This window comes from Sardina pilchardus, chromosome 2 (genome assembly GCF_963854185.1).
Source record: "Sardina pilchardus chromosome 2, fSarPil1.1, whole genome shotgun sequence".
Classification (NCBI taxonomy): domain Eukaryota; kingdom Metazoa; phylum Chordata; class Actinopteri; order Clupeiformes; family Clupeidae; genus Sardina; species Sardina pilchardus.
This window is the reverse complement of record NC_084995.1, coordinates 22,215,190-22,228,508: the sequence shown is the minus strand read 5'-3', so window position 1 is coordinate 22,228,508 and position 13,319 is coordinate 22,215,190. Positions and strand designations below refer to the sequence as shown.

General features: G+C 44.0%; 1 protein-coding gene across 1 annotated transcript; it reads right to left on the bottom strand.

The window, feature by feature from the left end:
- Positions 1-2,677: 2,677 nt before the first annotated feature.
- Positions 2,678-7,992, bottom strand: LOC134098562 (uncharacterized). Its single transcript, XM_062551643.1, has 11 exons — positions 7,877-7,992; positions 7,442-7,536; positions 6,464-6,678; positions 6,037-6,178; positions 5,494-5,670; positions 5,147-5,217; positions 4,539-4,649; positions 4,065-4,157; positions 3,850-3,964; positions 3,177-3,366; positions 2,678-2,848 (listed from the first exon to the last, which is right to left on the bottom strand). Exons 3-11 carry the CDS (start codon positions 6,639-6,641, stop codon positions 2,678-2,680), a joined length of 1,248 nt encoding a protein of 415 aa, XP_062407627.1. The 5' UTR covers positions 6,642-6,678; positions 7,442-7,536; positions 7,877-7,992.
- Between the last annotated feature and the right edge of the window lie 5,327 nt (positions 7,993-13,319).

Sequence of the window (13,319 nt, the reverse complement as noted above, 5' to 3'; positions counted from 1 at the left end):
ATGTGTGGGAGAGAAGAGTGGTGCCAGATGACAGTATGGATGAGTGATGGCCAGAGAAGACGTAAGGCCCCTGATGTCTGACACAGCTCAGATATGGGTCAGAGAGATCCCATTTTAGTTTGTCTCTTCTGTTCTTGACGTACACATGGCGTAGGCCCTCCTACAGCCAAGAGAGAGTGCCATCAGATCCCTGACAGTTAACCTGAAATGTTGTGTAACAGGTGACTGTGACTGATTGGCTCAGTATAGGCCACATAAGGTTTTATGTCTGTCCAGATGTGTAAAATACTGTAAGCTCCTTTTGTCTATTGCATAGGTCTACACAGGTAGTCATGAATAATCTGAGGCATACATCAATTCAACATTAACACAATGGTTACCACATTGCTGCTCAGTGAGCTAATAGGCTCAAATTCATTGAATATATTTACACTGTGTCAGTGTTGTCACATGCTAATAACCTTCATTAGTTTTGCGTTGCAGGTTATTATTCTATCAGTATCCACTGTGGTTTGGATTCCTTCAGCAACTATTTCATTTTATCATGTTACTTTTACCACTTGCACTAGTTACACAAGATGTCTTTGAGCCCTGATAAAAATGACATAATGGAAATGATAAAAAAAAAAAAAGTATATTCATTAAACCAATCAATGTCAATCTTTTGTGTCATGTATATCCATTATGTAAGCTGCCAATAACAGATATTTGTGTCTCTTCCTTTAAAGTTTGGGCTTTTTCCATTGCATTCCCAGCCTGGCTGAAGTCAGACTACGTGCCCAGTACTGTAGTGCAGCTCAGGTGTGGCCCTGGCGCTGGCCAGATCAGGCCTCTGTGTACCAGGTCAGTCTCTGATCAGGAACAGCAACGGCGCTGTTTCTCCACTGCCGGTTTCCTCTTCTTTATCCTGCTGTCACCTGTACAGGTCAGCCCTTGAGCAGGGCTCATCGGGTTACACTGTCTGTTTCAAAACAGCCCTGCAGTCAACAGGCCCTGGCCAAGACGTGAGACCCAGCCCAAAACGGATCCAATTAATTTGTACCATCATCATCTGGAGGCTAGGATTGAAATAGCCAGGCTTCAAGCTGCCTTTGTGAGTGTGTGTACATTAGACTGTCTTTATTTGTTATGTAACGTGCATCATCTGAAGAGTCATACAAAAACAGGAGAAAACTCAGACATTTGCTAAATATTTAGAACCTCTGATGTGTTACAGATCAAGCTTTATTTCTGAGTCTTTGAGTCTTTTATTGACTTCAGTATTTATAGCAAAGACAGTGTCCATCTGTTAGTGGAACCATGTAAAATTCAGTTGTTTTCTGCCTTTGTTGCAGTAACATGTTGACATTTTAATATATTGATTATTTAGTGCTATTTGAAAATAACACCATATAGAAATCTCTCCAATAAAAAAGTCATTAGGTAATTGTTGACCAAAAAATGTAAAAAGATCATGTTTATGTCTGAATAGCTGCCAAATGCTTTAAAACACATTCTTATGAAAGCCCTTTTTTAGGTCATGAGAGTGACATATCGTCATTGCAGTGTATTGCCTCATTGCGTAAATGTATGGATAGCATAGATGTGGTTATGTAACAAAAACTGTGGACTGACAGTTGCTCATTTGACATCCTTCACAAAATTTCTATATGACAAGAACAGTAACTAAGGTAAAAAAGAATCACATTTTAGAGAGCAACAACTCTCGACCCCTCAGGACAACAACAACAGAAAAAAAAGGCATTTCATCGTTAAAAATCAGGGAGTATCACCTACTACCCAGACAATCAGAAGGAACGGTGAGGAATGCTTCTGTTAACACCAGAACACGAGAAACACAATCTCCCATAAAAAGAAAAACACGCGCAGAGGAATATACCACAGGGGCTGTAACACCGCGGACAAAAAAGGGCAAACAAAACCGGTCAATAGAAACTCAATCACTGATTTTTTTGTTGCGCTGTTGCTTTGGACGGTAAAGGTGAGGTCTCAGGTGTTTGAGTTAGCTACGGGGGAAAGGGCAATGCCACTACACAGGCGTACAGCTACAGCAGGAGGGTTTCACAATGTATTGTGTTCAAAATATGGCCTACTTAAGAAATTATTCAGTCATATCCTATTCTATTACAGTATATGTGTATTTTGATTACAGTGGCTACAATGGCTGGACCACACAATGTTATTATAAGACCTGGAAGTGAGAATCTTAATGAGATCACTGGCTGTGGTGACTGGAACTGGTGCAATAGCTGCCAACTAGAGTTGAATGAAAGAGCTTAGGGTCCTATGGCAATAGATGAAAAGACTAGATGCAAAAAGACTAAAGACTAGTGCACCCTCTTGTGCCTATCCGACCACACGTGGCTGACTAACTGGACCATCATTTTGCAGTGGATTTTAGCAGAGAAGGAATAACATGCTCATGAAAAAATCTGCCAAATTAAAACATTTCACAAAGGTTACATACATTCCAGTGGACTGCTTTAAATACACATTTAACACATATTAATACAAAATATTACAAATTTAACAGTTACATTAAACAGCATGGCCTCACTTAAAAGTCCTAAAAATGTTCAATAAATAACAGTTCCATCACTGTCCGAAGGCACCCACAGTATTGTGGCCATACCGCAGTCCTTGAGAGTGGCCCAGTGCTCAGCCTGCGGGGGGTCAGTCAGGGCTCCGGGCTGGGCATGTTCTCCAGGGGGTAGTGCTCTCGGAGCTTGCGCTGGAGCTCCGCCTTGGCCAGGTCTGCCGAGAGACTCTTGGCCATGCGCTCGGTGGTGCGTTTCATGCTGCGGGCGGCCTCGATGGCCTTGTCCAGGGTCCGACTGATGTCCTCATCCTGGGGAGGAGCAGGAGGAACATCACACACACACACACACACACACACAACCTCCCATGCAGGTGCCATACTCATGATCTAGAGACTTGTGTCTCAATGCAACATCACACACATCGGATAACAAGACAATGACAGCAAATCGTGGTCTTGACTCTTCCCATTTCATTTACACATGAAGGACAAACTAGTGATTAAGGGCCACATCTAATGGCCAGATCTCACTATCTCATCATTCACACTAGACAACCCAGTAGAGAGATAGCACCTCACTATGGCATACCAGACAGTAAAAAAGACTAGTTGCAGTGACATATCATTGATGTGAAGCAGGCTTAGAGGCACCACTTGCCTTGCTGCTCCTGTGCTTGCCTTTGGAGCTCCGGGGCCGAGGTGAGCCGAGAGGCGAGGCCGGGGTCCGCCGGAGGAAGACGGAGCTGGGCAGGAGGGCCGAGTCCGACTGGGTAGAGCGCCTCCTCTGGACTGGAGCGGAATGGGACTGGCCTTCCAGCACTTTGAAACTGAAATAATGTGACGAATATCACACTGATTGAACTTTATGCTGTTTATCATTCATTATTAGGTAGAAAAAGCTGCTGGATCCCTATTGTTTTTCTAAGGATTATTAGGGGTTCAGGATTTTTTTCAGCCACAACAATTGCCTCACCATAACTCTAGGGGGCACTACAATAAATATGTTTGTGAAGAAAAAAACTAAACTAATCTATCTCCTATCCGTTTCCCTTGCTTGTCCTTTTTTTGCCCTTTCCTTTATACTTTTCACTTTTGCACCACCATAAAAACAGCACTCATCTGTTCTCAGCCAGAAATTCTTAGAGTTAATGTAATGTTGTCCATGGCTTTACAAGGTGAGTTGTTTTGTTGTGTCCATCATTAAGTATTCCAGTACAACCAATACAGTCTATGGCGCTACCAACTCTAGTCCAACTCTAGACCAAGTACGGGCTAATGTGAAGGGGGCGAAATATACACATCTGTAGTACCCAGCTGGAAGACTGCAGGAGGAGGCATAGTTGACCTGCCGCAGGGGCCTCTGCAATGGCTGCATTGAGCATATCATCTCCCTGTCCTTCACATACACATCCTCCATCCCAATTGCTGAAGACAAGAACACAATGTGTTAAAAAAAACATTAAAAAAAAAACATGCAATGCATTATCAATGTATTATTGCATAAGCCAGCCAACACTCTTCTTACCTGGTGGCAGGTAGCTGGAGCGGTAGGCGTGTCTCTGACTGGTGTCTCTGGTGGAGTCAAAGGGGGGGAGTTCTGGGGGCCACTGTCTATCCCCTGACAAACAAGAGGACAGAGGGGCCACCTCTTACATTATAGGAGATCTATAATTCATTTCTTAGTAGTGCAGTGACTTGTTTAGAAGGATATTGATGAATAGTTCAAAGACAGTTGAATGAGTTTAAACATTACATGAAAAAAAATTCTCCTGCGATGTTATTCTATGCCAAAACAATAATTCACCATTAGCAATGAGAACACAATGAGGAATTACAATGCAGTTCTTAGTACTTATAATAACTCAGTATCATTATTTAAATAAGCTGTTTTAAAGAAAAGTAATATATTCAGGTAACTCAGTCAGAAAATGGCACTAAATGGGCACCACACAGGGCCATGTGTCCAGTAAACGGGCCCAGAGCAAAGCCCCAGTCGTACCAGTGGCCGCGCTGATCTGGGATTTCCTCTGTGGGCCCAGGAAGCCTGACACGCCGCTGCTGAGTGACGTCTGCAGACTCCCACTGAGGTCTGAGCCCCCACTGTCTGTAACTGGTGCCCCACAACCAACACACACACACACACACACACACACACACACATAGGGATCCTGTTACAATACTCACTGCACACTGCTTTAGACATGCCTTCTGCTTGTCTACTGTGGTTAGTACACGACCTATTCAATTAGGTTACTCAAGGAGGTCATTTTTAGCATTCCTCTGTAATGGGCTACTTCCTCATGGTGTCCCTTTTGTGTTATGTTTCATCGAGTGAGAGTATACTGAGACATAACTGACCAACGGACATTCAACTCAGGGCATCAGATTCTCCAGTGGAATTACTGGGTTTCCTACTAGAACTTCTGGGAGCGACACTTACAATGAACTGCTTTACGCAGTCATATTCAGTTTCTGTTTATTTTATTTTTTTCTAATCTACCAATGGTTTACTAAATAGTTCAACAATCAATGATTTAATGGAAAAAATATGTATATAAGAAAAATAAAAATCTACTGTTAGTTAAAAACAACAAACGTATAATCTACCTTTTCTCTTGCTTTGGTCCATATCTGAAGAGATCCAGTCTTCCACCTTGAGGGAGACTGAGTTGGACTTGCTGAAAAAAACAAAAAAAAAACAGGTATTATCCTAATGTGCATGGAAGTAATTATTCATGTGTCTCACCACACATCTTTGTGGGACTCTCTAAAGCTGTATTCTTGATATAGTTTATATCTGTTTGAATAGTGTGCTGAAGCTAATGAAGCTGATATGCTTGTTGTAGAGTATACCTGTTTGAGCTGTGTACTGAATGAAGCTGTATGCTTGTACCTGCTGGAGTTGTACAGTATTTTATCCATAACTGCGTGCTTGCTGTGTGCTTGCTGTGTACCTGCTGGAGCTGGGCCGGTGATGAGCCCTGGGTCGGGCCTTGGGCCTCCTCTCCTGCCTGGGCCGGGCCGGGGCCAGCTGGGCCACCTGCTTGGAGAAGTGCGGCAGGTGGGAGAGGCGCTCCTCCAGCTCTCTCTTCAGGTTGGCCACCTCAGACTGCAGGGTCAGGATGGCCTCGCTGAGGGACACACAGAGGGGAGACCACCGCCATCATGTTAGCTACCTACTGTACTACAGGGGACTGAGATGCCTCAGCTCAGATCAAATCAGCTATCAACTATTACATGAGATTTTCTTATTTAACTAAGAAGCTGCTTAATTAATGCAATGCAAAATGCATGTGATATACCCAATTATTAAGCAAAAACAATAACTGAAAAAAACATTTAAACTAAGCCAAAACTGTTTCACAGTTTAAATGTAAACAACACTTTATTTCGTCTGTAACTGAAAGCTTGAGGTAGGGAGTGGCATGACATGGCTGGCAGAGAGGTGTGGAGGGCAGGGCACCCCCGGGTCTGGGCCTGGGTCTGGGCAGACTCACTTGTGGCAGGAGCAGACGTGGGGCTGGGTTTCACTGGGTGGCAGGATGCCCGTGCCAACACTGGCCGTTACACGTGAGAAACTGGACACATGGCCTTCCCTGGTCAACTGAGTGAACTGTTCAGAGCCAAGAGCGGCACCTTCTGGAGGGCAACATAACACTTATTTAACATCACACAAAAACATTCAGCGTACTTACTGTAAGCCACAACACTGAACTGAACAGCTCAACATCTCACAGCTTACATGAAAATAGATTAGAAAATCAATGTCAAAAGCTGAATTACTGGTAACAAATCAGAAAACTATTATTGAACAACCACTATACAATTGTTCTGTATGCAAACAGCACATATGTACATTAAACTCATCCTACTTTTAAACTCATACAGTAAGTACTTATGCACATCATCCAGTCTACTTCATACCTCTGAGAGGGTTCACCCCACCATCCTGACATGTGATTGACCTGTCCTGTTGGCATCTCGTCAGCCATTGGTCAGTTCCAGTGATGCGAAGTGGCTTAGGGCGGTGGATGGTTGCCGTGGTTGCCGTAGCGATGGTTTGTAGGAGGGAGGCGGACACTTCGCTGTCGGAGCCGCTCATGCTGAGGGGACTGCAGGGGTCTAGGAGGAGCTGCAGCCTGCAGGAGGACACATCACTTTCACTTGTATACTGAAGGCATGCATGCATTCATTCGTTCATTCATTCATTCATTCATTCATTCATTCGTTCATTCGTTCATTCGTTCATTCATTCGTTTGTTCGTTCATTCGTTTGTTAATTAATTCATTCATCCATTCCCTGTTTCATTCGTTCTTTCATTCACTCACTTCTCTGATTCCTTTATTGATTCACTCACTCACTTGTACATAATATCAATTAATTGGATCTCATTTGCATGAGTTGCACTAACTGTGAGTCTAAGTCAAGATGGCAGCGTTAGTGCTACTCTAAGCTCACCACACAGATCCTAATTTGTCATGATTTGTCTCCTGGCATCCAGCTGTCCATCAGTCTGGTCATTTCCAGCATTACCAATAATAACAGTGGCCTGTGTTGGCGGGATGAGGTCCAGGTAAACAGAGGGCCCATTGTGCTTGCCTGACCCAGGATAAGAGCTGGCCACGTGGACCTCCTCCCTGCGAGTGCATGTCTGTGTGTGCTAATGGGCCAAGTGTGTCTCTTTATCTGCAAGAATGTGTGCTAGTGTGTCAGTGGCAGTTTCCCTGCATATGGGAGTGCATTCCTAAACATTTCTGGCAGGTGTTTTACCACTACATGACCTTGAGCGTCTTCTCTATATGAGTTTGTGTCATTATATGTGTGTGTGTGAGTGTGTGTGTGTGTGTGTGTGTGTGTGTGTGTGTGTGTGTGTGTGTGCGTGCGTGTGTGTGTGTGTGTACCTCTCCGTGTGTGACTGTGGTTGAGACTGTTCTGAGGTTGGTCTGCTCAGGTCAGTGCTTCCCAGCCCACTGTCTATCTCTGGACTCACAGTCTTCTGAAATGTTCAAACACAATATTTGTGTCACTCTGCCAGTGTATTTACATAGCATTGGTTATTCAGTTAACATTAACATTTTCAATTAAAACATCAAAACATGGAATTACAACATCAAAACATGCATCTTGAATTTCCCCTTGGGGATCAATAAAGTATCTATCTATCTATCTATCTATCTTTCTATGGCATGAAAGTTTATAGTGTGTTTGTGTTAACTTCATAGCTGTGTTTGTTTCCAGGAGGCATCACAAACGTCATTATATGTCATCTTACGTAACTGAGTCAACTATACTGTTGTTTACCCACCCATGGCTTAGCACACTGAGGTGTATATTACCTGTATAGAGCTCAGAGCCTGGTCCAGGGGGTCTTGCGTGTTGCCATCTGAGAAGGAGAGAGCTCCACCTAGTGGCCTCCTGCTCAACTCACACACTGATTTAAGTGACTGCTTCAAACCAGCGCTGCAGATGGAGATGGGACGGGGATGACGGATGGAAAAAAGAACACCAGATGCTGCTATTGCTATCTGCTCATCAGTGCTCCAAAACATTAGTTAATAGCATGTTTACAGTGTGTGAATGATGCATTTGCAAGCACAGAAATACACCTGCATACACATACAGTAGAAGAGTTACTCATGTACTGTATACGCACTGCAGAGGTAGGTTTGCATGTGCACTTGATCATGCAGTTTGCTCCAACATGTTTGTTTACTGAGTTTAGAGGGAGCAGGTTGTTCTCTGTAAGTTCTCTGCACTTCTTTGGATGCAAAGTGAAATATTTCTAATCACAAACTGCTTCCCTTTATCTGCCTGAGGCATGTTACAATGTCACTACACAGTTATGCAAACACATGCAAAGTTCTGTGAGTTTACTCGATCGGCTAAGCGCGACGCAGCGAGAGCCATTCAGCTCCTCCTTACCCCACTGAGTCCCACCGCCTGTCCTCAGCCACAGAGCACACGGAAGATGCCAGAAGCGCGCCGTGGTCCTCCTCATCCTCCGTTGGATCGGGCGTGCTCTCTTCCTCTTCGTCAGTAGCCAGTGTGTGCACCAGCCTCTCCAGGGACGTGTCTGAGTACCTGAGCAAAGCACAGCCAGGTAGTGAAGAGACACAGCGAGGGCACGGGCCGCTCTCGTCACGAGTGAAACCCACACCGACTCTGCCCCAGTAACCCGATCGCCCCACGGGAAGGACCGACGTGTGCCTGCTAACAGGGCACGCTCTCAGCTTTCAGCGGCGGCAAACATCTTTACTAATATTAGAAAGGGCACCTGATAGCTCACTGGCGTGCACTGGAAACTCTATTCATAACAAAGAATGTAACTTTCCTATGTTTACTAAACTCTATTCACCTGCTTGTTTTACATTGTTTTCCCCTGTCTCCTTGAGATTCCTGGACCACTAAACTGGTAGAGCCAAATGTTAAAAAGGTCAAGGGGTCCCAACAATCTAAAATCAACAAAATGTATTTGTGTATTACAACTTATTTCTGATAAAAGCATCTGCAGAGTGAATAGATGAACTCGAAAGCTGTGTTAACTATGTGAAACACTGAACGCTTAATGTGTATCAACATACCCTGAGTGCCCTGACCACAGTAACGGATATGAACAGCACCTCTATGTATGCTTAAGTGTTGAAATAACGGCGTACTGTAGACTGATGCTGCTGTCTCCTGTGATGTTCAGCGCTGAGCCTGCTGGTGTTTGTCCATCTCCACCGGCCCCATTCTCCTGCACACGCTTGTCAACACTTGTGGAAAAGCAGGGCTCCGTCTCCTGGAACATGACACCGTTAGCACAAGAGGCTCACAGCAACCCACAAACAAGCAGCCCTATTCATCTTTCAAGCTTTCAGCCATGCATGTTTGTCAGGCAAAAAAAAGTGGGCAAATGAGGTACTGTGAAAGCTGATGTGTGAGTGATGTTGATGTTAGTGATGTTAAGGGGGGTTTGGGTGTTCTGACAGGTGAGTTCAAGGAGTCGAGAGAGAGAGAGGAAGTGAGGCGCCATGCAGCAGGCAGGTGTGTGGGGTTACCTCATGCAGCGGTGGCCGGGGGGAGGGTGGCGCAGGGGTGGAGGTCGAGGGCGGAGGGGAGAAGCTCTGACAGACGTTAGTGTCTATCTGCTCTTTAACGTCCTCCAGGAGCATGCCTATCCTGAATATCTCCCCCTCCACCTGCCTTTCAACAGAGCCATGCACACAAGACAGCCCACTGAGCTCCACAGACACCTGGAGAACTCTCATGACGTGATGCCACTGAGACCACTGCACACTTAAAACACTGTGTTATTCCTTTCTGACTGAAACAAGGGCTTTTGAAGGTTAGTCAAGAGATAGATATATTACGAATAAAATAAAGTAGGAGTTAGTAGTTAATTGACATGTTATTAGTGGTCAGTTAAGACCAACCGATTTGACAAGCTAGAACTGGCCCATGTTAAGTTGATAACCCTTACTTGTCTGGGTCAAACTGGCCAGTGTTTCTGGCGATGCCCATGTAGTTCCGCATCTCCAGAGCCCTGTGCTCCTCCTTCTTAGCCATGTAATTCCTCTCCAGCTGGTCCTGGGCATCCGTCATACTTTTAAAGACCTGAAACAAGCCAACAACCCAATTCACTTAACAATGCAAACAGAACATCTGTGGGTTAGACTAGAGTACTAAGATCAATAAAACATTATGAGTGTGGAGTGTTGACATTACAGCGCAATCAATTCAAATGTGGTAGTAAAGATGAAATCACCATTTGTTGTTCCACTATACTTATAGACATCGTACTGACTCCATTTTTGAACGCTGCCACCTGTGAAAAGCCCAAAAATATCATAAATTTATCAAAAAAATATATTACATTGTGAAATTCTGGCTTATTTCAGTTCAACTCAATGTTTTCAATCCATTATTTTACCTTGTCCCCAAACTGACAAATAATAGCCATTAGTTCACTAGTCATCTTTTCCCCTTCACTTTGGTCCTTTGTTTTGGGGGGAGGGGCTGTGCTTGGCTCAGGGGCTTTGGTAAAGTCCTTATCAGACCCTAGAAGAAAAAAAAACACAAATATAAGCCAGCAAATATGCTGACTTTGTGTCTTAACCAAACCCAGTATTGACCACAGTTGTTAAACGTTTCCATATTGTGATTTTGAAAAGATTGAGCCAAGTATCTGAGAGTTCTACAGTCTTTCCAGCTGTGGTGAAGGTGATGTCATGATATGTTCCTTATGTAAGTACTATACCCCAAACACATCCTCCTTGGTGTGGCACACCATAAAATACACATGAGTCATAAAAAAACATGATCCAACTTTAGGCTCAACCAGACTCTCTGAGTGCAGTTAAGTCTCTTCTCAAGTTTCTGTTATGAAGGCTGCAGCCATGGATGTAACATGGACCGAATGTCATTTGACACTTTGGCCTTCCTCAACACGGTTTCCAATTCTCTGTCATTTGTTATCTGGGATACAGTACAGAATTTCATGCAGGGGGGCCCTTCATATCAGACAGAGGGAAAGGAAGGAAAGAGGAAAGGTGTCATGCCTTTTTGATGAGGCTGAGTGGACTTCTCGATATCTTCAATTTTACATAAATCTATCCCAGCCCCTTTGGCATCTTCTTCTTTATCAGAGCAGGTTGTCTGAGGAGAAGGCTCACAGCGTGCTTGAATCTATTCATGGAAGTACATGATTAACAGTCACATAAACAAATTGTCCCCTTGGATTTATAGGGTTCTATCTACATTCTGAGATATTGAGCTTCAAAGTTTTAGGATTCCATGGAGTCATACTGAAAAGCGAAACAAACTTCTATAACGACAAAAAAAATGTCAGATAGAGATATACAAAATAGACGGAATATATCTTTAGTATCCCTGACATATGAGGTCATTTAAAAAGCTTACATTGGCACCCAGCCTCATCTGATCAATTAAGTTTCCCGCTTCAGCATTTTTGGTGACCAGCTTGTCATACTCCACCTAAAATCAAAGAGGAATACTCAGAACACTTCTGACTACAACATACAAGCCTACAATATCACACAATTTATGTAATAAATACTACCAAAGATATTTCATTAATATTATTTAACCCTCTCTGATACTACTGCTTACATTATAGCATGTTCAAAACTCATTTCCCAATTAAGCATATATCAAAAATGTTCTGAAGAGAACTGCTCTGTGACATCTTAGCCCCTTTGAAAAACAATAAGATAAGAGAGCTTACAGTACTCACATGCCTATTAGCCATTCTTGTATGCATATATAATACAGGTACAGTAATAATAAATAAATAATGAGGTAAGGAGGGTGGTGTGGATTTGCATTAAGCCCCATCAGAGACTTAAGGAGGAAATGTGAACATATTAATTCTGACAACTTACCTGCAAGTGGTGAACAGACCCCTGGCACATCTCTTGCTCTTTGAAGACAAACACCTTTTCAGCAGGTGGTATGGCATCCTCCAGTACCCTGCTGATCACGTTCATGGTGGCCATATTGGAGGCTGAGGACTTGGCCAGCATTCCCGGAGAGGACTGGGCCCTCAGGATGCCTGGAGATGGGCACACAGACGTCACGGCACCGCTGGCTTTGGGGATCTTGACCTTGGGTGCCACCTTGGAGAAGTCTGGTAGAGGATAGTGTACCTGTCCCTGTCCGTACTTCAGCTCACTGAAGGACCTGGTCCTGACTAGAGGGCATCTCTGGACGCAGTCCTCTGCATTAGCTGGCTGAGGACTGCTGGATCTTTGTCTCAACTCTGAGGAATGACGCTCGCTCTCAGACCTTGAGCGTCTCTCTGACCCAGAGCCCAGATGACCGCTAGCATCCCCTCGCTCTGACTTTTCTAAGATGCCGTCTCCACTAATCATTCCCTCTTTGTCTTGGCTATCGTCTCTGTCTTCGTCGCTGTGACCAGACTCGGTCTCTTCATGGCGTGGGATGAGCTGAGAGACCATGCTCACCATCGTGTCATCCAAGCTCTCCATCAAGGAAACATCTGGAAGAGTCTCGGCATCTATGAACACGGTGGCGTTCAGCAAATGCTCTTGTGTGAAGTGGCGTAGTAAGAGGTCTGAGATCATAGTGCCTCTTACATGTTGAGGTTTGTTTGATGTGGGAACAGCCTCCTCTGGCTCTCTTTGATCAGTAGACCACCCTTTTCCATCAGCACTGTTTACAAGAGCACCGTCAACTCCAGAATTAGGCAACTGACTGTCCACTGTGCCAGTCTCATGTGAGCTCAAAGCGCAACAAATATTTAAATCTGTGACAGTTTTTTCATCTATATTTTCACAGTTGTTCATCGTTTGCTCCTCTTTGTCGGAAGTGTTTCTTTGAGGATCATTAAGAGAACCTTGTTTTATCAGGTCACCATCATATGGAAGATCCTCTTGATCTTCATCGCTGGTGTTCACAGGATCGTCATCATATCCCCACATCTGCTTTCTCTTAGAGCTCATAGGAGTTTTCCCTGCTGTTTGGGACAGATGTGTTGCACTGTCTTTTACGCTGCTGCTGTCTGTCCCAGATCCACCACTGGTGGTAGTGACACTAGTTTCAGCAACTTCCTTATCCTCCTCATCTGAACTGTCCAGCTCTGAGTTTTCTTTAAAATAAATAAATAAATAAATAAAAAGATAACAGAGAGCTTTGAGTGATCTGCCAGATGTTAGATGTTTAGGTGAAAGAACCAAACAAAAAGAACCCTAGCAATCGAAAGAGACTGGACCTCAGAGACAGAGAAAAGAAGAAGGAAGGTAAGAAGGTAAAATGTCT